This window comes from Vipera berus, assembly GCF_964194415.1.
Source record: "Vipera berus genome assembly, chromosome: 13".
In the NCBI taxonomy this organism is placed as follows: domain Eukaryota; kingdom Metazoa; phylum Chordata; class Lepidosauria; order Squamata; family Viperidae; genus Vipera; species Vipera berus.
Genome location: NC_138216.1, coordinates 661,568 through 686,586, shown reverse-complemented (window position 1 = coordinate 686,586; position 25,019 = coordinate 661,568). Strand labels below are relative to the sequence as shown.

The window sequence follows — 25,019 nt, the reverse complement described above, 5'->3', positions numbered from 1 at the left end:
CAGGGAATTGGCCAGATAAGGGGTATCTGAGTCCAGGCCATGGATGCAACATGAGTAAAAATCTCAGACAAGCCCCTCCTTAGTTCACATAAAGAAAAGGGGAGGCAGGGGGAAAGGCGTTCAGTGAAGTAAGATTCTCTTACTATAGCTTTACAATAAGAGTAGCTACGTAGCATTGGTTTCTTAGCCTGGTCTACCATGTAGGCCTGTCATTACTTTACACCAGAGCAGGTATTCCTCACCTACACAGGAGAGTCCCCAATTTCAAGACACCTTCTATTTGAAAAGTTTGCCAACCCTACGCAAGTTTAAAGGTGAAGAACCCTAAAAAGAGACGGCTTTTCCCCACTAGTGTGAGGTCTGTCACCTTTCTACTTAAACTAATTCTCCAGGCAGGGAAGTAAGCCTGGATCAACCTGATGCCCATTGGCACCCCCTTTTTTAAAAAAAACTCGTTTCCGGGCTTAGGACCAGCCTAGCCTCCCTCAACCAATCCAGCCCCGTCTGAGCTGATCAGTCAGGTCTCTCCCAGGTGGGAGGCAGTGGGAGGCCTGGACCCTCTCAGCCCTTCCAGAGGAAGGGTCTGGAAGCTGCAGGCCAAGCCCACCTGCCACCACTGAACCAGGGGGCTTCAGAAGTCCTCTGCACAGCTGGCTGGTTGGAGATCCGGTCTGGCTCTCCCTGGGTCAGCACTGCGGGATCACAGATTCCGTGAGCTTTTCCTGTTTCCATTTCGGGCCTCTCCCGAGAAAGAGAGCAGCGCTTTAGGGGTAACGGCACCTTTCAATCAAAGCCTTTGCCGCAAAGGCACACCTGGACAAAGGAAGCAAACTCTGAAGCCAGCTGCACACACAAACACAAACACTCTGCTGGCCCAGCCAGCCCAGCCCTCCCCTGGTGGACGTGGGTTACCTTCTCCCAGGCCCGGGTCTGGTTGAGGACGGTGACCACGAGCCGCGGCTGTGCTTGGTAGCCGTCCGTAGTGAAGGACAGGTCTCGGCCTTTCCAGGTCACATTCATCATAAACCTTGAAAGGAAGGAAACGTTCAAAGAGAAATTAATGAGCTGTCCAGCAGTTAATGAGCAAGCTAATTCAGTCACTGGATTAACTCTGATGAAACATATGCTATAAATCCTCTCTTTGTTGCGAAACGCCCATTTTTTAGGAGCCGGGATCCAATCCATCGTGCGGATGCCTGGCAATTAGTCCCACTGAAAGGCCGGCGACATTTACTTCCTATCCAAGGGTGGACCTAGAAGCGACAAGGGGGATTTCATGGCCGAAGACGCAAAGGGGCTGGGAGAGCCTGACTGGAAGAGGGGCCAAGCTTTAGATGCCCACGAAGGAAAGGCTGCAGTCGTCCTTAGGGCACCGGCCGTCCGGCCCCGTTTACCCCTTTGCTGCCTGGGCACCTTTCGGACGGGGCGTGAGAGTCCTTGATGGGCAGCGGATGCCTTTGGCCAACAGCCAGGGGAACTCCAAAGCCAGACCTTAGGTCCAACCTGCGGCATTTCCAGGGAGGGTTGGCAAACCCAAGTCCACTTTTAAATGGACTTTTAAGAAGGGGCGAATTTCCCCAAACCCATCCTTTAAAAAGAAAAAAACAATCGCTGGGCAGCTGACTTGGCCCAAGGCTGCTGGGTCCCCTTGGAGGGCTGCAAGGCGGGGAGGCTGTGGGGAGTTGGCCACACAGACACGTTCGGCCTGTCGTGGGGAGGACATCAGATAGGTGGACTGAATCATTTTTTTAAAAAATGCTGGCCTTGCTCATAAATCCTTAATGCAATTATTAGAAGGGGGCTTATTTCAGAGGCAGTTGGGCAACGCAAGGGGGACACCTTGTGGCCAGCTATGAAAATAGTGGGGGGAAATGGGAGTTGGGGGGGAAGGAGGGGGAGAGGGAGGGAGGAGTCCTCCTCTCCAGCCCATGCCCGTCCTGCCGAGGCAGAGAGTGCAGCCTGCGAACGCTCGGCCCAATGCGAGGGTCCGGTCTGGCCTTCGGATGTTGGGCAACTCCACCTTCCACCAGAACCCATGAAAAATAATCGTCCCGGGGATAAAATACGCAACAAGATAAAAGAAGGACAGGAGAAATGTGGGAATGAGGCCATTGCAGTGAAACCTCACCTTTGGAGCACCAACCTGAGAGCCCCACTCGGGCAGGGCAGTCGACACACTATTACAGCTGCGTGTGGCTGTGTGCAATATACTCTGGCGCAGGGTGCACGTCACAACGATCACCCTCACAATTATTGCCACGGCAGCCAAGATGCAAGCGAGAAATTCTACGTGAGCACCACTTATCCTCACCGGAGGGGCAGAAGGTTTGAGAGGCTAAACCTCCTCTAGAGGAATTCCGCTGCTCGCCCCCCTCCTGGAGCCCGCTGGAGGACCGCTGGATCACCAGACGCATGCAATAAAGTGGGCGTGCTTGACTGCACGATCCCATCTTGATTACTGCAACACGCTCAAACTGGGGAGGCCCCAGAAGCGGCAACCGATGCGGCAGACTAAGCTGCCAGCCAGCCTGAACGCAGGTGGATCCCCCAGTTCCTGCCTCAAAAGGTCTGCGGGGGTCTTACACCTGTCTCACACCTGCCAGAAGGCTCTGCTGCTTCGCACTCAGGATGCGGAACACACAAATAGGCACCCACACTCCACAGGCATTGCCTGCTCCTTCCCTTTTCCCTCTGCAAAGGCGCATCTCTTCCACCAGGCATTTAACACTCAATTGATTTTAATCATCACTTTAATTCACGCTTTAACTTCTAACCATTTCCTTACATCCTGAGCACTTTCTGAGTGGAAAGGAAAGTGGGATGAAGCCACGAGCCTAACCTGGGGGGGGGCATATCCATGCCCATCGGGGCTCCACCCTTGATCCAGGAACGCACCAGAAAGAGGAACTATGTAAATCTCTGCCAGTGGCATTAAGAATACATTAGCGAGGAAAAAAACCAAACACCAGAAGGGAAAACATTTCCGGGTTCCACCATTCGTGCAGGATGTCTCCCACCAGGCCTGCCTCTTCTGGTCCAAATGTTCCTCCTCTTCATAATGGGGGGAAAAACCCCCAAGCATCGTCATCCCCTTACTTGCAAACCACCAGCCCTGCTCTTGGAGGCCAGCCAAAAGCCTGACGCCGGACAGCTGGGAGAAGAAGCGGCCTCTGGCTGCACAGCTGGCAACCTGGGAGGGCTTCTGGGGGCTGCTGCTTTGCTTGAAGCCTCCGCTCCAGAAGGCTGCCTGCCGTCTCTCCCCTTTCTGGTCCCTGCCAGCTAGGAGGGCAGCGCAAGAAGCAGCGCCAGGGCCCCAAGCCCAACTCCAGCTGGAGTAGACCCAGCTGGTTTCTCATAGGGGGCAATCAGATCCCTTTGGAAGAGGACCAGTCGTCTCCCTCTCAGGTTTTCACCCCTGCCAACGGGGGGGGGGAGGGACTGTCCCCTCTGTCCACCAAGCGAGTTCACGACTAGGAAGAAGATGAAGTCGCATCTCTCCTTCCTGTTCCTCCTCCTTCACCCAAAAGGGAGGGGAGGGGTGAATGCCCTGGTGTGAACTGGGAAGGATGGCCAAGCGACCTGCCTCACCCCCTCTCCTTATTCACCACCCATCTGGTCTACATTTCCCCCAGATTGCAATGCTCCCTGATTTTACGTCAGTCCTTTCAACCCTCCAAGCCTCAACTCCAAGCTTCCAATCAAGGAAATGGGCTGTAGCTTCACGTCAGATGAAATCAATGCAAGGGATATCTAAGCCAAGAGTCATGAGGAAGGAGCGTTTCTGAGCAACGCTCAAGAACTGGGTGTCTAAGGATTCCCTGATTCCAGCTTTAAGATCTCAGACAGTAGGAATCAGGACCTTCCAATAATGTGATTATCACTCTCTTTTCCCTTCCATTGGTCTTGAAAACAGAAAGACAGACAGACAGACATGATGAATGAATGGGTGGATAGACAGACAGACAGAGACCTCCTGTTGCTTCCGGAATAACTTAATTACTGAATAATAATAATCTGTACCCCCACCCCCCTTTTCTGCCCATCAACTGATCTCAAAAGCCAAGGAGCATTTGGACCTATTTAGTAGCTGGATCAGAGTAGGAAACTGGGAAAGCCTAGAAGTCTGTGGCAAACTGTTTTCATGCTGTTGCTAAGATCTGAGCTCTACTCAAGAGAAACCTTTTTTAAACAAAATAACACAAAATAAACTTCTATTCTTGGTCTCTCCTCCCACAGCCAACTAACTGCGGGACAACCTGCCACAGGACAATTTAACAATTCAATCATTTAAAATAAATAAACAAATTTAATTTTTGTCATTCACATTTCATTCTGTCCCTCCTTTTGCATCCTTTCTTTAATGATTCTATTCCACCATTTGATATTTGTGTAAGTCTTGTCCCATGGCAAGTTGGCCGTGGCAAGTTGGCCGTGGCAAGTTGGCTGTGGTGAATGCTCTACACTGGAAGAATCAACCACCTTCCACCCTCTAAATCTTTCCTGGTGCCTAAAAGGCTCTTCCATTTTTCTGCCCTTCATTCAGAACTTCCTCCCCTTCCAAACTGCCTTTCCATAAAGTCTTTGGAAGCTCCCAGACAATTTAGGACTCAGAAGCTGGTGCCTTAAGCCCATAGCCAAGCCAGAGCAAAGCAGAGGAATCAACCCACCCTCTTCCTGGCTGTGGCTTCTGGGCTCCCTGCCTGCCTTCCTCTACTTTTAGGCTGCAGGGGGTGTTGACAGTACAACGTGCAAACGGGACAGTCTTCCATTTAAAGGAGGGGTTTTGTGTGTAAAGGGCTGTGCAGGCTGGCAACAGTTAATAAAGGCGGCAGCATCCTAGGAATGACAATCTCTCTCTTGCAAGGCCGTGGCTTCAATGGGCACAGAACAGGTCGGAGGGGGGCTCAGAGGGACATGGTGGCCCTGGGGCTTTCAGAACCCCTTTAAGCAGGATTGGGGGGGGTCTAGTGATATCACCCAAGTCTATAAGCATCCTTCTTCCGCCTGCAGGCCTTCACGCTCCAAAACTAAAGTTGGGTGGGGTTGCAAGGTGAGACAACGACGTGACTCTGAGGGCCATCAGAAAGGGTGGAGGAGGACTTGGCCAAGGAGCCCCCTGCGTGGCTCAGACGGTGCCTCCCGAAGGAGAAACGGCAGCTGCATCAGGGGATTCCAACGCTGCTGGCAGCACCAAGGACAGCTCCCCACCGAGCTGCCTTCTTTCTTGATGGCTGCTAACCAGAGCTGGAGAAGACCTCAAGAAGTGGCCAGATTGGGACAGCATTGGGAATGGGCTGGGAGTCCCGCCAATGACTCCCCACCCTTAGAACAGAAGGATGGGATTGTGGCCATAGAAGCCAGTCCCAGCTTCCACGTGGAGGCTGGAGACCCCCATTTCACTCGAGGGTCTTTCCTGGAAGATGGGAGCCCCTGTACAGGAGTAAAGAATCAGCTTTCCCTGACTTCTGAAGTGATTCTCTAGCCTTCTGGCTGCAAAACTATCAGTGCCAGTCCATGGGTGATTGTATCCATATTCATGATTTGTGTTGCCAAAAGCGGACAACACTTGAGAAAAGTACGATCAATATCCGGCACTCTGCAGAGATGAAGGCGAGAGGCTGCTGAGAGGTGCCCCCCGAGAAAAGGGGAGAGGGACCTGCATCAGCACATACACCGCAAAGACAGCCGTTCGCCAAACAATTGTTCCTCCATGTTTATTTCGTATCTGCAGAGACATTTTCCCTTCTGGATGGGTCACTTCTGGGCTTCATCTACAACCACAAAGAAGATCCCCAACATCAAGAGGGAAAAAAGTCACTGGCCATTCAAAAAGGAAATATACAAATAAAGACAACTCTGTCCCCATCATAGTTTTAGCAATGAGAACTGTTTTTCCAACATGCTTCTTATTTGTATTCAGGTTACAACAGCCAAGGTTGGTGGCTACGTCTCCAGGATTCCGGTGGGATGGCTCCTGAATATTAATATGACCCTTCTCGGATCTAAGCCCTCCCCTTCTTAAAGCCATCCTCCTTTCAAGGTCACTTCCCCTTGCTCCACTGAGACAGCCTGGCCAAAGAGCCCTGGGCTCTGGTACCTACTCATGTCGCTTAATGTGAGGTTTTCAGCCTGGAGCTGCTGGCAAAGACAGACAGTTCAGCGTCTATGGAGGGTTTAGGCCATGAGTACCGACCAAGACAAATGGGCAAGAAGGTGGGCCCCACCCCCAGAAAGACGGCTTGGGCTGGCTGGGACGGACAGCAAAGGTCAGTTCAAAGCAATTTATCCAAGTGAGGCCACTCATTCTGCATTCAGTGACATCACCAGCTACAGGGTCATCTCCTCCTGGCTCAAGGCCTAACAAATGAAATCTGGCTTTTCAGCAACATGCAGTGAAGACAAGCAGCCTGAATTTACTCTGCTTGCCAGCGTCTGACGGGCTCAAAGTCCCTGGGAAGAAGGAGCTGCCCACAGCCATCCCAGCTCTCTTGAACCAGCACTGGACCACCACCAGGTTCTTCAGGATGTTTCCTGGCTAAATTAACCAGTCTAATTGGGTTAGTTCCCTTCCTCCCTACTGCAGCCAATATCAGACGGGGCTGACCTGCAAGGCCACTGGAGGAAACTGCTTCAGGCTTCGGCCTGCCACAAATGCTTCCCTAGATGGATGAAGCATGTTCCGAGTTGACAGAGAAAAAGCTTTGCTCAACCTCTCAAAAACTGATTATTTTATTTTCCAGGGCTTTAAAGAACAAAGGAAGCCTTACTTGTGAAGCATGTGAGAGGGACGTTCGTTGTACTCTGTCTGCCCGTAGCAACTGGTCTTCGCCTCAGGGATGAAGGAATATTTTTCCAGCATGGCTGCAGCGGCCGTTGTAATAATCCCAAGGCCGTCCCGGATCCGAGCATCCAAACTGTAGTCCCATCCGTCATAGGCCACTGAAATCAGGCCTGAAGGAAAATTGTCAGGTGGGGTTTCCATGTTCCCACTGACCAAGCTGGGGACAATCCAGAAAAAGTCATAGCCCGTCAGGCCCAGGGAACGGGCTTCATCCAGGATGTACGTGGCCTCGTCTGTAGAGCAATAGAGCAGGATGACCGAAGAATGGATCTTCTTCAGCTGAATTGTGGACTTGGCATCGCCAACAGCCGCATCGAGGGTGACCACGTTTTGCATGTCCCAGCCCACAAAACTGTTCTCCACGGTGTACTTGACGAAGCCAATGAAGTCCCGATAGCCGGGGAAAGTGCTGGTCACCACGGAGAATATGTGCCAGTCGTAGTATTGCATGAACTTCAGCATGGTGATGGCCTCCTGTTGGATGGATGCCCCAAACTGGAAAAAGGTAGACATCTCATCCTGCAGAGGGCAAGAAAGAACAGAAAGGTAGCTTCATGTTAGACGGGAGAAGAACTGGGGCTCCTCACGGTCCCTCTGCTCCTTCCAGGATTAAAGTCAGCAAGGGGAGACCTTTCACTTGAGGGGCTGCTGGCTTGTGACCCTGAAAGCTGCTTCTTCCCACGTACTTCTCTGCCCTCTGTGGCCTGGCACGCTGAAGTCCGTGGGCTCAGCTCTCCACCTCTACTCATGTGTAGGTCTTCCCATTTTGGATTTTTGGTGGGTGAGACAGCCTTGCCAACAGTTACACAAGCCCCTTTTACTCTCTCTCCCACGTGCACACCGTTGCTGGATTAACCCCACAAAAAGAAGATTTCTCAAGGAAAAAGCAAACACATCCAAGCTGTTACTCATCAAGCCTAATTATGCATGTAGAGAAATCAAGAAAAAAACTATGTGACGCCAGTCCCTCATAGTTATTCATAACTATACTTGTTCCAGCTAAAACTCTGTAGAATCTGGTGGGCAAATGGAGGAATCAACCAGCCACCAGTGGACCTGAGGTTAACCTGACCTTCTGGTTAACCTTCCACATCCATCGTCACCCGAAAAGGCCCTTCACCCCAACTCCCCTCATGAGCTTTTATCCCTGCGCATTTCATGGGTGGGACGAGAAGGCCAAGTTCATTTAACCAAGGCCTTCGCCATTTCTGCACCGACAATGTGAGACTTTAAAATGATAAGAGTCACTTCCGCGGTGGTCCATTAATCTCCTCCAAACAACCTAACCCCTAAATAAATCATCCCTGTCTTGCTAACCAACATCGTGTCCAAATCACCACAAATGGCCAAGAACAGATTGTGGGGCCATCATGCAAACAACCGCCAAAAAGAGGAATTCGCTGCAGTGAGCTGACACCCCTCCCTGGAGCGAAGGTGATGGAGTTTAGATCTTCAGAGTTGTGATGCCTCCAAGGTAGGCCATACCCTGAGAAGGGGAAACCTGAGGCTCAGATGGCCATTTGCAAACCCACCTATTGAGGGCACAGGGTAGACCAGAGACTTAATTTCCCACCGCAAGTGTTTCCACCCACTCCTAGGTAAGCTGCTATCTTACCTGCACACTTACCTGCAAGTATCACTCCTCAAGATCATTGAAAGGGAACTGGGCCACCTCCCAACCCCCCTTTGCCCCCTTATCGTATCCCAGTCTTCTCCAATCTAGTGCGTCCTTTGCCACTGGGGGAAATTCTGGGGGCTCCTGCACAAAATCCCAGCCCAAGCAAGAATCAGACAATTAGAAAAAGAACCCGTTTCTCCTTGCTTGATCAGCCTGGGAGGAGAAGACGATTCCTCCAGGATTTAGCAAAGAACGGAGGTGGTGCAGCAACGTCCTGCTGCCTTCGGCCCACCTCAGCACCTCTGAAGAGCCACTTGATCCCCATCACTACTAACGACCAGGGATCTGTTCCTCCCCAGCCTAAAGACTGGAGCCCCATCTAGCAACCGGAACCACCCATGAATGGTCTCAGGCAGAAGCTTCACTGCTAGTTCCCTCCCCCCCCACCCGGTGACAAGAACCTGGCCAGGCTGACCGCCTGCCCGCGGGAGCGGCCAGATAAGGCTGCAGGGGTTCTGGGGGAGATCAGGGCAAGGACTCCACGCTCGGCCCCCTCGCCACACCTCCCTCCGGTCTAGCTGGAGATCCCCACACACATCTGAGCAGTGATCCCACGTGGAACCTCTTGGCTGGAGCAAAGGCACGTGAGCTGGACACGAAGGAGGCTCCAGCCGGGCCAGTTCCCTCCGGACCACTCTGGACACACCGTCCTCCAAGCACTCGTGTTCGCACCGCCAGCATCTGGCGGCCACCAGCAGCCGAAAACAGGGATTAGAGGAAAACCGAGCGGCTGCAAGACGTGGGGGGAGGAGGGGTCGAGAAACGCTGTTCTCAGCAGAACGGAAGGACATCACCCAGTGCTCAAAACCCACGAATGCCTCCATTAATAAGCGCCACTGCCACTGAGGTGGTTTTATGGGAGGTGCCGCCGTAAACCTGAAAATGGACGGTTCTGGCTTCTGCGCGTGAAGCTCATGAAACAAGACATTTCACTGGAACACAATACGAGAGCAGCTTACACCCCGCCCCGAAATAAATTAGCTTTTTGCTTTTTCCCTCATCAGGCAGGTGTGCATTAAGCTTTAATTGGCACTCGCCTTCGGGGTTTTCTCTTCTGGAACCTTCTTCACGATTCACAGGACAGAAACTGCAGTGCTCAATTTTGCCTTAAAAGAATAAACTGGGAAGAAAGGCCGGCTCCTGAGCCGCCCCCTTGGAAGGGCCAGAAGGGCAGAGATGGGGGGGGGCTTTTTAGGAAGGGGCAGGTTCCCAAAGCTGAGAGGCCAAGGAGGGGGAGGAGAGAGCGTTCCAGCATTCACACAGCCTCTTGGCCAAGGGGGCTTGAAATCAGCCCTTTTCCTTCTCCTGAATCAGAGGCATCTGCAGGTTCAACGCTTTGCTTGTAGCCGGCTGGGGGGCGTGTGTCCTGTGGACACCCTCCAGGAACGCAGAGAAGGATCCATTCTTGCTGATTTATCCTTTGAAGAAGAAAAAAAGCTTGCAGGTGGAAGGATTTGGAAGAAAAATAGTGGCGCTGCTGGTTGCAAGGAAACAGAGCTGAGCTCTCAAAGGGCTCGAGTCTGAATTCCACGTTCCCTCTTGCAGACCTTGGCCCGCTACGCACGCGGCCCCCTCCTCCTGGACCCTGCTTTTATAAAAACCCAGGTGTTCCTCTCACCTCTCCTGGCAGGCCCAACCTTGCCACGCAATTTATGTGTTTCCAAGAATTCTGCAGAGCTGGGAGATGTAATTTCCTCCGGCTGCTGATAAGTAGGCAGATGGCACTCTCCCCCAAATTCCCCTCGGAGCAAACTTTGATTACTATTTCGCTGCTTTCTGCCTACTCTCCCTTCCAAACAATGGATGGGCTTGTCTCCTCTGGAAAGCCAAGCAGACTAATTACAGGCAGCCAAATGAATTAACCGAATTGGGGAGTGACTGAGTAAACAGGGGACTTTCCAAAAAAATGTTGTCGTTTTTTCTCTCCCACAAGCACACCCTTGGCTTGGTTGTGCTGCAAAAGAGCTGGGCCACCCAGAGCCACTTCTCGTCCCGAGGCCTTGCTGGCTGAGCTTTTGGGTCAGAACTGGAAAGGTCCTTCCCAAAGTGGCCGTAGAGACGCCGGCAGCTCAGACTGGTCCAGCCCAGAGGTCCCACCGGGCGCCTCTGAGATGCATTGGGGCTCAGCTCTTCCAGAACCCTCAGCTGGATAGAGAGGTGGGCACTAGAGGGGCAAAGAGAGAGAGACGGGGAGAGAGAGATGATGGTGGTGATGATGAGGTTGACGATGGAGATGGTGAAGATGGGAGATGGAGATATATATATATATATATCTCCAAGGATTTTTTTTAAAAAATACCAATATTAATAGCCAGTTGAGGAAAAGGGAGCAGGGACGACTGAAGCATCTCCGCACCGGATTGTTGGCCACTATATATATAAATATATCTATATCTATAGCAAGAGAAGAAGGGGACAACAGAGAATGAGGTGGCTGGATGGAGTCACTGAAGCAGGAGGCGTGAGCTTAAATGGACTCCAGAAGATGGTAGAGGACAGGAAGGCCTGGAGGAACGTGGTCCATGGGGTCGCGATGGGTCGGACACGACTTCGCAACTAACAACAACAACATATATCTCTATCTATCTCTATCTCTATCTCTATATGTATATCTATCTATATCTATCTCTATCTATCTATCTATCTATCTATCTATCTATCTATCTATCTATCTATCTATCTATATATGTAGAGGACATTTGGGAGATCTCTGATGTTCTGTTATATTCTAGGAGGGCCGAGAAATAATTATGTATATCTATGGGGCTGTATAACAATAACTGATTTTTTCTGATTTGGAAAAAGATTATATAGTATACTTCATTTAAGGAAAAAAACCTAGTGATATTTTATTTAATTGGCAGCCAGGAAAATGTTAGTTTTCCAGCCGAGTTTCTCCCCAGGCCTCTTCCCTGCGCTCAGCATCTTTAGCCCATTGAGAGCTCCGGATACACAAGTACACTCATTATCTCTCCACACCCCCAAGGGAATCAAGCTAAACAAACGTTTCACATGTATTCCAGAGAGGATCTCCCTGCACTGAGAGAACCCTGGAGATCTGAGATGGCTTCCCAGCCACCACCCACCGCCTGCCTGCCTGCCTGCCTGCCTTTGGTCTCCAACTCGATTCAGCACTTTCCAGAGCAGCCCAGAACAGCCCAGCCCTGCAAGGCAGCTCTGACCCCTTGCAATCCCTCCCCCCCCCCCCCGCCCGTCCCTTCCAGACTCTCTCAAGGCAGACAGCGAGCCACGTCACTGGGCCAGATCCTGGGGTGGGCACACCAACACTCCTGATGAGAAGGTCGCCAGGCTGGGGGCAGTTTAGACCCACAGAGTGGACATGGCCCAATAATAAGATGGTTTTAGAATGGCAGGAGGTGGAAGGAAGGAAGGAAGGAAGGAAGGAAGGAAGGAAGGAAGGAAGGAAGGAAGGAAGGAAGGAAGGAAGGAAGGAAGGAAGGCTCTGCCACATACACCCCATCTTATAGTAGAGACTTCAGCAGCATTAAAGCCCTGGGTGCCCGTCAGAAAATGGTCAAAAAACTCTGGGTGCCTGTGCCCCCACTTCAAGGCTTCAGGAGGGTGCAGTTCTGTCCCCCCAACAGCCACGCAGGAGAAGCTGGCCAGGAAGTCCCCGAAGAGCCCCCCGCAGCTGCCCAAGGCCCTTTCTTCTCTGTCCAAGAGGGAGCAAGAGGAGGAGAACTGGTGCGTTAAGGTGAGGAGCATCCCAGCATTTTGCTGCCTCTGGAGTTTTTCCTTTTTTTCCTCCACTGCTCTTCCCCCTCCCCCCCTCCGTTTATGGTTGTTAACTTGCATTAACCTCCAGATGATCTACTGAACGAAGCAAAAATTAAATGCTGGCATCTTGGGAGAATCTCTTTAGAGGCAGGTCTGTTATGCCACAGCAGGGTGACCGGCTAGAGATTAGAAGGGACCCAATGAAGTGGGGCAGTCACCTCGCGGGATCTAAGCATCACAGCGGCCAGCCACGTCCACGTCCAGAAAAATTATTTCAAAAAGAGAGAAAAAACAACAGCTTCTCCCTGATCAATTCAGAAAATCTCTGAAGGACGAGAAAGAAAAAGAAGCAATCTTGGGGGAGGAGGGAGGCCCCGGCCCAGCCTTGGGGGCTCAGAGCCAGGAACCCCAGATGCCACTCTAGCTAACGGGGGGGAGCTCTCTTTCCAGCTGGGAATTGCGATTTGATGGCAAGCGAGGAATTGGGGTGGGGGTGAAAGGAAGGGTGGATCTTCTCTAGAGGTAAGCGAAAGCAAAGGGCAGGCCAAAGAATTCCTTGATTCAAGGCAAACGGGGTGTGGGGGTGTCCGCTCCTTTGTGGAAGCAGTTTTAGACAGCTTCCTACTCTTACACTTTCCTTCTCGGGATCCCCCCTATATTCTGCTAGCCCCTCTCTCCTCACCAGTGTTTCTCAACCTCTGCAACTTTAAGGTATGTGGACCAACTCCCAGAATTCCCCAGCCAGGTTTGTCGGCTGGGGTATTCTGGGAGTTGAAGGCCACCTATCTCAGAGTTGCCAAGGTTGAAAAAGACCGCCCTCCAGCTTCTCTTCCCACTCACAGCAGTAAAATCCCTGGTTCGGTTATCCTTATTTTTTTATTATTATTATTATTTTATTTTTTTTCTGTTCTGGAAAAGGAAGGGCCTGGCCTCTGCCCCCAATGCAGGGCTGATAAGTCCCAGGCCTTTCCGTCTGTCACCTCGAACAAATGCTAAAGAGCTTAGCCAGCAACATTGGGCTAATTAACATCAAATCAGCTCTAATTGGAAGTGAGTCACCAGCCTTTGTTCCTGGTGGCGGCACCGTGGAGGGGGGGATGTCACCAGAAAGGCTGGCTGGAATTCCACAGGAAGCAGGAGGCAAAATTAAGCCCCCCCCTCCAACAATCTGGTCTGAAGCCTTCCGAGTGGAGATTAGCCCAGCCTCGGACTTTGAAGCCCACCCGATGAGATGTAAATGATTATTTTTATCTGGAATCTGGATATTCAGCCAACATCAAAAGCTCAACTTTGCAATGTGTCATTTCAGACAGTGAACGAACGTTTAGGGAGATGATCAGAGTTCCCGGAAGAAGCCCTGACGGGAGGCAGAAGTAGAAAAGTCAAGCAGCCAAAGTCAATTTCATCAGCCATGTAGTATGGCTGCTATTGTTATGATCTTCTTTATTGCACCTCTTATTGGTATTATGGTGAGGATGAATAATAACAAGAACAATAGCAATATTGCTTTGCATATACACTGAGAGCTTCTGCACTGGAGACAAATTCCTTGGGTGTCTAAGTGCACAAATAAAGTGTTCTGTTCTGTTCTGTTCCACTCCAGTCCACTCCAAGCTATCCTTTTTTTTAATTTATTTTTAATTTATTTTTTGTTCTGGAAAAGGAAAGGCCTGGTCTTTACCCCCAATGTTCTATTCCATTCCATTCCACTCTGCTCCATATTTATTTTGTATATTCTATTTGTCTGGCTGCTGGCCCATCCATTTCTCCCACACACACACACACACACACACACCAGGACTCCCGGAAGTCTCTTTTGCACACCAGGTCTCCAAAACAGTGGCCCAATCTTTCCATTTCTCTGGACATGCATCCCGACTATCTATCACACACACACACACACACACACACACACACACACACACACACACAGAGAGAGAGCGCTAATTAAGAATTTTTTCCGTCTCCACTTAAATACTATCTAAAGACCGAGTAGATAAAAACTCAGAGCCAATTCAAAGTGTTGTTTCTGTGCACACACGTCACTAATCTCTGGCAAGCAGCCAGACAGAAACTGTAGAGCAATTCTAAAGAATTAAAAAGGCCATTTAGCGCAATATTAATCTATATTCAGACATACAGTTTATCCAAGCAGAAGCTACACCTGCCTCAATAAACTGTAGCTGTGCATGTATGTGTGGATAGGGAGTGTAAAGGACACAGGTGGGGGGGGAACCAAGTCTCATTTTTATCCCTTGCACGGAAATGCACATTAATTCCACCAGTGTCAGAAACTAAAGCTTTACTATTTGCATCTGGCTAATACATCAGGCGTATGTTGACTTTTGCTATTTGCTGACTAAAAGCAACTTTGGAGAAACGGATGCTCCCAAACTGTTTATTCTGCCTCTGCAGCATTCATCTATCAGTTGGTATTTTCAGAAGCAGTTTGCCATTTCTTCAGGTCTGTTGCTCCTCAGAAGGAACTTTTTTAAAAAAAGTGTAAATAGCAGGAAAAAATGATGTAAACCAATGGATTCACACTGAAAATCGGGAGATGGATGAAGGGATGGATGGATGGAAGGAAGGAAGGAAGGATCTCCCATTTTCTCTCTTTATGTCCTGCAAATAAAGCATCCTTCACCAGATCAAAGCAATTTTCAAAGTCATGTCAAACTAATAAAAAAGGAGGACTGACACAACCTTTCCCCACACGTCAAAGCTGCACAGACACAGATGGACGCCTCAACCGAACTGTGGTGCCCTCAAAGAAAGGTTGGAGGCCAAGGGAAGTGGGGGGGGGGGGAGAGAGAGAACCACTCCAGCTGGCAAGCCAAAATCGTTCTTAAAAACATTGTGCTGAGATCAAGCAGGTCAGCTTATCCCAGGCAGCTGCCAAGATCAGCGAGCTCAAAAGCCCCCAGCAGCCCCAGCCACTCAGCTGGAACTGCGTGGACGAAGGAGGGATTGTCCTCCGAGCGCAACTCCAAGATGGACGCTGGACGCTGCACTGAAGACCTTGGGAGGCCATCTTCCCACCCCATCCTCAGCCTTGCCTGCTTAAGAGCCCCTCACCCAGAGTCTCCCAACACCCCACCATCCCTGGAAAAGAACCCACAAATCTTGGGCTGTAACGGCTGTGACCTCTGGGATGCTGGACACAGCAGTCCTGGGTGATCACTTGGTCTCTGAGGATCCATGCATCAAATCCTCTCGTTATTCTTAGTGGGAAAAGAGGGAGGGAGGGAGTGGGGAAGAAATGGAAAACACCCCCCTTCTTGCAATTAGTGAGGCTCTGTCTGGAATCTCCCAAAAGCCATAAAGGGGGAGGGAGGAGGCAGCAGAGCTTTGGGATGGACGGGGGGGGGGGGGAGAGATTCACTTCCAAGGCCAGATCTGCAAGCAGGCAAACATGAAGACCCCTCTGCCTTGGCCATCACCCAGTTCTAATCATGCAAAAAGGCTTCTCCACTCTGATGGGAAATTATCTTCTGGCGAGGCTTTGCTGCCTTCTAAAGAAGAAACAGGGGGTCCCTCTGCTCAGACCCCGACCGGAAACGTCACTTAAGCCCAGAGTGGGCTGGATCGCTCCAGTGCGAAGGTGAGAGGCAGCTCTTTCACTGCCTCTCCACACACCATTCCCCCAGTTTCTAGCCTCTGTTCCTTCAGAATATTGCCTGAAGTCCTGCCATCTCCTGGATTATCTTCAATTCTAGACCGCTGAACTTTCCTCAAGTCCCAGAATGCAACATGGATGGAAGCAACCTATTTTGCTCTTGCACCACAAAATACCACCTTGAGGAAGACCACCAATTCACCAGGAACTTTTGGTTAGAAAAAGACATGGTCCGACTCCAGGTCTGCCCTGCCAGTCTCAACGTCAACGGAGAAAGTGATACTACTGATCAATTTGCAAAAAGCTGTAAGTAGATTAAATACAGGTAACGTCAAACGAGCAGCGGTTGCAACCTCCAGTGATGTAGGCCAGGAGACCTCCTTAGTCCCCAAATGCTTTGCTTTTTTCCATGAACTCTGCAGCAACCTCTTACCCTAATGAGTGTGCTGCTTCCTCGCCCAGGTTCCTGCCTTAGACGTATACAAAGGTTCCAGTATAAACCCGCAATACACACCCACAAATGCTTTCCTCATCCAAAAACCAAAGATCTTGAGTGTGCCTATGTCAGTCATGGTCCCACCCACTCTGTCCCCCAGCTGACCCATCTGCCTCTTTCCATTATCCTCGTGGCTGCCGTCGTTCTTGGGTACCAGCCTCTGCATAGCTGCACTTAAGGTCTTGTCCTCCCCGGAACCTCTCCGTTACAAAAAACAGCCTGCCTTGCTCTGTGTTCTGGCCAATCCAAATCCCATTTTGAGGAGCAGGGACAGGAGGAGAATGAAGCATCTGCCAGGGCCTGGCTTTGACATTCCCACAAAAAGGCTCCCCCACCTCCTTACCCCCCCCATCCTGCTCTCCCTGACTGACCTCACAGAACAGGCTCTGCCGCTGAGCCCCCAAGAGTGCACTGCGGGTGTGTCAGCCCACAGAGCGGGAGGGAAGAAGGATGCATTGGGGCAGCGACCAGGCGCTTTGGAGATCAGCACCGGCAGGAGAGCCCCACACGATCCTTTAAACTAGAACTTTCAAAGTCACCTGTCTGCTAACAGCAACACCGACGCACCTAGCAAGGGGAACAGTGTGTTTCTCTGCACTCTGCTTTGGGAAAGAGAAGAGGGAAGCTTATGAATAAAATTACAAATTGTGATCATCTTTGGAAAGAGGCAATCCAGAGAGATTCTCCAAAATAATGTAATTCCGCTTATTCAAAATGGCAGCCGCTGTGGTAGGCCGCGCAAGCTGCACCTGGGCCGATGCTCCAAACAGCCCCCAAAATGGGATTGATTCGTTTGTCATTCATTTTGTTGCTTTTAAAGCAGTTCAAGTATTTTGGTGTGGAAATAAGGAGCCCCCGGGACTAATTGGCAGAGATTTCCCTTGCTTCTTCGGGGTCCCCAGTCTGGGGCTGCTTGTGCGCTTCTCCCCTCCCGCGATGAGCCCGCCTCGGCTGCTGAGGCCAAATCCTGCCCAGGTGCAAAGGCCTGGCACCTGCCCGCTCAGAGCGAAATCGTCTCTCTGGCTCCCCGGACAGCCTTTTCGGGCTCCAGATGAAAATTAAACTCTTCGCTTCTGCTGGCGATGCTGCGGCTGTCCCGGGTGAGCTGATGTAATTCTCTCTGAAATAAACCAAGTCAAATGTCCGTTTTTTACAGGAAAGAGAGCCTCAGCAATAAATAACATTTTCGCAGCGCTCCTGACTCTCCATCTGCCAGGGGAGATAAAGACTGCACCAAGAGCGAAGGCAGCCTGGACAAGGGCTGTCCCTTCATAGGAAATGCTGGAGGGACCTTCCCCCATTTAGAAGCTGCAGAAAGCAGCTTTCAGACAGGACTCTCCAAGGGGAAAAGTTTGCTAGGGATTTAGAACGCCAGCTCCTCATTCCATCACATCAAATTGACATGGATTTTAAAGAAATAATCATTGTTGGCTGCATGGCCCTAGATTTATTCAGACATGCACCCAAGGAGGGGGAAATGGAAAATTAAGAAAGCAATTCCTAAGAGAAGACAGCCAGCTCGGGTTCAAATTCTGAGGTCCTCTAAAGCAGTGGTTCTCAGCCTCCGGTCTGCAGACCCCGGGGAGTCTGCCATATCATCACAGGGGGTCGGGGAAGGCTTGAAGAAATGTTATGAGTTAAATCGTGAGTTAAGTCTTGGGGGTCTGTGGCCTCGGTCTGTGGGGAAGAAAAAGTTGAAAACCACTGCTCTGAAGCAAACCGTTCGACATCACACAATGGTGCTTGGTCTCCATCACCAGGACGGAGGGATCCTTTGAGCTGTCCAAGGTTCTGACCTTGTAGTCCTGAAATTATTAGAGGTTGGGTGAAAAAGTACTTTCTGGTATTTACCCAGAGTCGTCCCCCCCCCCAGACATTTCTTGGAAGGGTTCTAGGTTCCTGTAGGGTGAAGATGGGTGCACCTCTCCCCAAGCATCTTCTCCATGCTAGGAATCCTCTTGTAAGCTTCTCTTGTGTTCTTCCCTCATTCCATTTTTCCGAATGATAAAAGTGTTGCTTGCTTAAGTTGCCCATTTTTATCTTTTCCCAATCCAACAGAATTTTTTTCAGCCGAGGGGCTCAGAAATGTCCCTTTGATGAACTCCATCATTTTGCCACTGCATCTGCTCACAGCAGAGACCACGGACGGTCCGGCATCGATCGATCAAGCGTCACGGAGGGCATTTCCATGTAAAGCCCTTCACTTCTCCTGCGGAAGCCTCATCCTGGGGGGAGGAGCCTCTTGCACACTCAAAAGCCAGATCTTTTCAGGAAGGCCAAGAGCCAACCGAAGCAGGGCCAGGCGTGCCATTCGGGGGCGTTTTGTTTATTTCTTCGTTTAGGGCATGGCCACAGAACATGCGGAGGGGGTCCTGGCGCAGCGCTCGGAGGGTCGTCGGGCCTCAGGAACTGCTGGAGCTCCCCCCAAGACAGTCTCACAAAGAGGAGCATGCCACCCCCATCCCCCTGATCCAACACAATGGCAGAAGCGGTGCAGATGCAGCTCACACTTGCTGGACGTGTGCACGGAGCCGAGTCTGCTGGAAAAGTGTGCAAAGAGGCTTTGAAATCCAGAAAGGGAGTTTGTGTTCGTCCACGTGCATGTTTGTGTGTGAGAGAGAGGTCACTTCTGCAAGGCTGTCCTTCAGCAGAGGTTTGGCTGAGCAGGCCCTTCTGAAGCCCATCCCTCCCTGATTAAGCTAATTAATCGGGGGGGGGGGACATTTGGCTCACTTGCACATTCCAGTGCTGGAGTTTCCGTCTTTGCATTTCAAACAAAGAGGGAAGAGCTGCCAAGGTTTCCAGTAAGCGCTCTATTAAGCACACGGCAGTTCTTCTCCATTTTCCAGCCTCATCCAGGCCTTTTCCCAAACCGAGATGGTTAAGACATCAAGAAGCTTTGATCCATCTGCCTGGTAATGTCTTAGCTGCCACCCCTGCCAGATTGGGAGAAGAGAAAGCGGAGGAAAGGAGGAGGATGGAAACCATTAGAGGGAAATGAGGCGTAGATTCGAGTTCCATTCGCTGCTCTCCGCTAAATTATCAACGTCCGAATAATTCATGCTCAGCTTGGCTCCAAACAGGATAGACATACTACATAACTGCCAATTAAGGGCCAGGTTTTAATTAAATGGAGTCTGACATGAAATATTTCTGTAGACTTCTCCAACCTCTCCTTCAGGGGGTTAATTCTACGAAACTCTGCTCTGCTCGGAGGCAGAATTCGCACTGGGACAACTGCAAGAGGAGGACGGGAGGGGGCTGAAGACGATGTGGGCCTCATCCTCCCCTCCTTTGGTAGAAGCCCCCCATCCTTCGTGGCCTCCAAAGCTTCCCCCATTTTCATCCCCCTCCCTGACTTCTGCTGAGACTTTGCCTTCCTGCTCCTCCAAAACTCTTTCTTAAAATACCTTCCACACAAAACCAGAGAGAGGAAGGGCTTAATTAAACGGCTGAAGCCAACCTTAAGATTGTCCAAAGCTCTCTGAGGGACCTGATTAACCGCACATTCAGACAAAGAGAGAAAGGAATCCATTTTCACCCGATGCATAATTATTTATTTATAATACCAGGCAATGCACTGGGCTCTCTATATCAGAAGGGGGGGAGCGAGTTCAATATATTTCCTCCTTGGTTTTACATTTTGCCCCGATCAGGAGGCAAGGAGTAACCTACATTTGTAGAAATAAAAACCAGGTGAGGAAGAGATTAGAACAGGCGCAAGTAATACCCAATATTTTTTTAAAACAAATACCAACAAACAGAGCTTAGAGAAAGATCAGCAGTCTGCTCTCCAGAGTCTTACAAGAATTGCTTTTTTATTTACTCCTGTGGTGGGTTTAATTTCTATTTGTTGTCATTCATTAATGTTGTTATGAAACCTCTTAAACGGTGTAGATGTCTGTTTACAGAGGAAGAGCAGGATTGCCAGGTTCCTAAATAAAGAGCTAATATTCTTGATTGCTTCCAGAAACTGCTGATTGCAGAACCCCAACGGGGCTCTGGGGACCGAGGCAGCCTTCCAAAGAACGGGTCACGTCAGCAGCTCCGGAGAAACCCGCGCTGCCCATCGTGAACTAGTTCCGCCGACCCAGGTCACCAACTGCCCTGTGCTGGCAGAGGGCTTCCAAGCAGGAGAAGCCAGCCGGCCTCTTGCATTCTTCCCTGCACGAGGGCACGGAAGATTTTGGGGGGGACCCCGCCCCCAGCCAAAGAGCCCTATCATCAGCCCTGCGGTGCGGGCTCCTTCCTTAGATCAAGGGACTCCAAACTCAGCAACTTTCAGACTTGTAAACTTCAACTCCCGGAATTCCCCAGCCAGCAAAGGCTGAAGTAAAGTTTGAAGACCACTTAGATGCCTTAGATGAATTCCGGCAAGTCACCTTCGGGAGAAAAAGTGTTTGGGGAAATCAGCCATAGAGAAACTGCCAGGGATGACCTCACAGGGAACAGCCAGAGCATCTTGGGATGAGGCAGTGCAGAAACGGTTTTCTTTTTTAAATCTGTGCCTCCCAAATAAAGCGCTCGCCTTACAGTACAAGCTTTCTTTATACCCCAACCCTCCAAAATAATACGCTTAGAGAAAGCCACAGAAGGAACCAAGCCGCTCAGATGCCTGGCTGCTTTGTCCCAGGAGAGCATCGGCCCTCTCCTCTGCGGACTCTGAAAACAGCAGCCTTCTCTCCCTCCCTCCCTCTCCCTCTGCAATCAAGCAGTGGCTCCAGGATGCACCCCAGTCGGGATGAAAACCTGATGGCTCCTCTTCTTCAGCCTCAGGCAGCTGATTTTCTGTCCTTAGAAAATAATTCTCTCCCACAGGACTCCAAAGAAACCCTCTCAAAGACCCCAGAGCGGCCTTCTTTCGTGGACCATTTTCCAACCCAAGCTCAAAGGATACAAAGCAAAATGCCTGAAGAAGAGACGCTCTGCCATTCTTCTTCAACCACAAAAAGCCTGCAACCTCAGGAGAGCAAAGAGGCTGTGCAAGGAGAGGGGGAAGGCGGCCTTGAGGGTCTCGGGGCAGGCTCAGACTGGTCAATCCCATTTCAGGGCTGCTTGGCCAAGAGAAGGGGCCTCGGACGGATTCTGGGGAGGGACTGGCTCACAGATACCAGGCAGGAAGGGGGCTACTAGACTCCCGGAAGGGATGCTGGCCAATGCAGCCCTGTCTCCCCAAGCCCACAATGGAAACTCCTGCCCGATGCACCTGGGGAGCAGGTGTATGGATCTGGTTGGTATGGGGACCTCTCAGTTCACAGGCAATCTCTCCCCAAGCAGGGGAAGACCTCCCGAGCATTGAATAAGACACGGCTCTGACCCATTCAAGTGCCAACCCCTTTACGCAGCAGCCCCATTTTAAAGCCTTCTCATTTTGGAATGGATGCTGGTCCTTCACAAGGGAGCCCTCGGGGGGGTACTGCAGGTTGGCATCTTGAGCACCGTCCCTTTAGAGACTGGTGATCCTAGGAAGCTGCTGTCGTCTTGACCCTCCCAGCAAGATCATGAGAGGGGCTGCTTGTCAAGAGCAGCCTGGGAGGGCAGAGACACGGTCCCCCCAGGGGAGAGAAGGCGGCCATCTTGCCCACAAGCAGAGGAGCTCCAACACAGGCCAGCACAGAATCACCCAAGTGTATCTGAAGCCCCCCTCGAGTTGCTTCGTCTGATCCAGGTCCCCCAGGTGCTTCAGAGTTCCCGGTCCAAAGGCCATATTGGCTGAGGATGATAGAAGTTGAAATTCATCACATCTGGAGGGCAAAAAGCTGTTCCTGGGTAAGAGACTATCTTCCCGGGACACTGAGCAGAGCCAAACTTTGCAGTGGGCAGGTAGATCAACCACTGCAGCTGCTATTAATAACCAGGAGGAGAGCTGAAGCGCCCCGTGAGGCATCTGAGGGTTTCAGAAAGACGTTATCAGACCCTTCCTTGGATTCCTTTACATTTCAATACAGCCAGTTTAATATCCTAGAATTCTAATGCATTAACTGCTTCTAGAAAATGGAGGGGTGGGAGGGAAGACGACAATCATACGCACACCTCAGGAAATTAATCTCTTAACTGGTAAATTACAGGCCTTGTATCTGAAAACAGCCTAGAGACTCTGATTCATTAACAGGAATAAGCTGTGATTAACTACGATTGTTTTTTCTTCCTCAAAATACACGGCTGCTTGACAATTAGCTGTCAATTAGACAGACAGACAAAAAAGGGCCCGATATTATCTGAGATTACGTCAAAAGCTGCCCTCTGCCAACGTGCAAAGCTCCCCATGAAAGACGCCAAATCTCATCTGGGGGGGTCCCCCACCCCAGAATTAGAGGCTGCCTCAGGAAGGGCTCTGTTCATCACCCTGTGCATGGCAGCTGGAGGCCCGTCTTCTTGGCCTGCGTTACACCCCCAGACGGAGCGAAGGTTCCCCGTCTGATTCTTCCAGGATCCACCTTAAAACACGCAGACTCAAAGGATCTTTTCTTGGCCAGTTCCAAGGACATGCGTCACCTTCTTTCAGCCAAACCGTCCTCCCAGGGACACGGGATGCGTGAAGAGCCATTGCTCTCGCCCATAAGTGATCCCCAGAAGATTGCTGGGACCTGCTCCAAACCAGCCTCGCCTCCGAGAATCACTCCCCAAACAGTGAACTGTAAAAAAGCATCTCAGTGGACCACCCACCATCTTTTCCACACAAGGAGACAGCTCTACAGACTTTTTGCAGTTCTCAGCTGTGGCTTCCATGAGCTTCAGATCAAGTCTCTGGGGCTGCACGGAGAGCTCAGGAATGGGGCAACTCAAGCTCCCCCCAACCCCTGCTCTATGGGCAGACACCACCGACAGAATCCCTTTGATTTTGTTTCTGATGGAAGATGCGAAGCTTTGGATATCAACTACGGAGGAAAATGTTATTCTCCACAACATTCCCCGGATGAACAAAGGATCATTTCTCCAGCCCTGAAATGAATTGCGGCACACCTACAGTCCTCTTGTGCATTGGTGCGGGGTCTGTCTGGCCCAAAGACCCAGGCCCACCAACCATCCACTCTCGGATGCCCGGACAGCAGGCAGCCAAGGCAGCAGCTTGCCCAAGGACAGGGCAGCGCAGCAGGGAAGGACCTCCAAAGTGGAAACTTCCCGTTCGGCTTCTTGGATGAGATGCCCCCCTCAGAGTCATGACATTTAGGAACAAATCTGACAGCTGCTCCTATGACTGGCAGGAAGAAAGACCAGAACTGCGGGGAGAGTAGAGGCCCTGAGAGGCAGAGCCCAAACCTTCAGTTCCTTCTTAGGGAAGTCTTCACTCGGCCTCTTCCGAGCCATCCTCCTTCTCCCACGCGGAAACCGTGGGAGGAAATGTGACTGAAACCTGTGCTTCCACCATTCAGATCAGGAAAATGTGGATCTTGTTTTCTTCATATTCAGAGACTGTCCTCAAAGAAGGTGCTGCCCCCAAAAGGGACGTAACCCCAAGCAGAAATGGCCCTTGGTGGCCTAGGCTGCAATTTTGTCTCTCCAGGCAGAAGAGGCAACATTTGTGCTACGGTGAACAAAAGCCAGGCTGAACAGATCCGAGGGCCAGCCGAGGGTCCACCCCCGAAAGGCAGGGCGGTCTGAACAGATGCTCAGAGGCCATCTGGGGCTGGAGAAGGGCAAAGGAGCCATGGCTCAATCCCAAAAACACAAGCCAGATGGGATCCTCTTCCCATCAGGCTGCCAAAGGTGCGACTTTGGGTTCTCCTGCACTTGGCATGTTAAGGGAAGCCCAGATGGCATCGGGTACCAAGGATGTCTTCTGTCGCCTTGGTTTACTTCCCAGCTGCATCCCTGTCTGGACAAGACGCTCCGTCCTACAGTCCTTCAGGGCCAGGCTGTGCCCGGATGGGACGATCTGAACACGCTTCGCTGGGCACTGTTCTTCAGGAATGGTTGGCGCTTCAGCTGGCGACATTCAGCCATTTGTAGGTATTGTACAAATAGGGTATCTGCTGGCTCACCAAGAGTTGGTTTTTTGGGGGGCCGTCTGGAGTGAATTATTGGGTCAGGCTTGAAGATTTGCCAGCGACCCTGCCTGAAGGTCCCACCTCCGCAGATGGAGCCTTCGCTCATCCTGAGCCGCTCCTGGGGAATGTGAGCGAGGCTCTCTCCAGGTCTTGAACATCTGAACTCTTTTTAAAAAAAAAAACCCTGGCCTTAAAGATGCAGATGTTCCAACCTCCCATTAATTAAAAAGAGCCATTCTGAACATTGTAAATTGAGGATTCTCAAATCTTTGGGTCACCAGTGAGAGAGCAAGGAGGAGGATTTGTGTTCCCTGATGCTCCAAGCAGGAAGGTATCTGAGTCTACCGGGGGCCATTCCTTGGAAGCTGCAGATCCTTCTGAATTCAATTTGTGGGTCTTACCCAAGCCCACTCTTCAAAGTTCAGGCACCCCAAAAGCAATGTCCTCAGGTGCCATTTGCTCACTCCTGGAACAAACCTTGAAAAAATAAAAGGAAGTCGGAGATACAGGAGGTGTTCTCAGAAGCCCAACACATGGCCAAAGACTGTCCTCATCCTGAACAGCCAAGCTTTCTGCTTCATCCAAAACAACCTTATTGCCACAGAGGAAGCCAACATGCCTTCACAAGCAAAGTACTTTGGAAGACCAACGGGAACAAATGT

The 25,019-nt window shown here is 50.9% G+C and overlaps 1 protein-coding gene across 1 annotated transcript in view; it reads right to left on the bottom strand.

Annotated features, from left to right (window-relative positions):
• GRIN2A (glutamate ionotropic receptor NMDA type subunit 2A) overlaps positions 1-25,019 on the bottom strand; it is a gene marked incomplete at both ends in the record, with an annotated part of 49,084 nt that overhangs the window by 12,138 nt on the left and 11,927 nt on the right. Inside the window, 2 exons of the mRNA XM_081338583.1 lie at positions 913-1,027; positions 6,768-7,360. Of these exons, the coding sequence (XP_081194709.1) occupies positions 913-1,027; positions 6,768-7,360 (708 nt within the window). The remainder of the gene's footprint in view (positions 1-912; positions 1,028-6,767; positions 7,361-25,019) is intronic.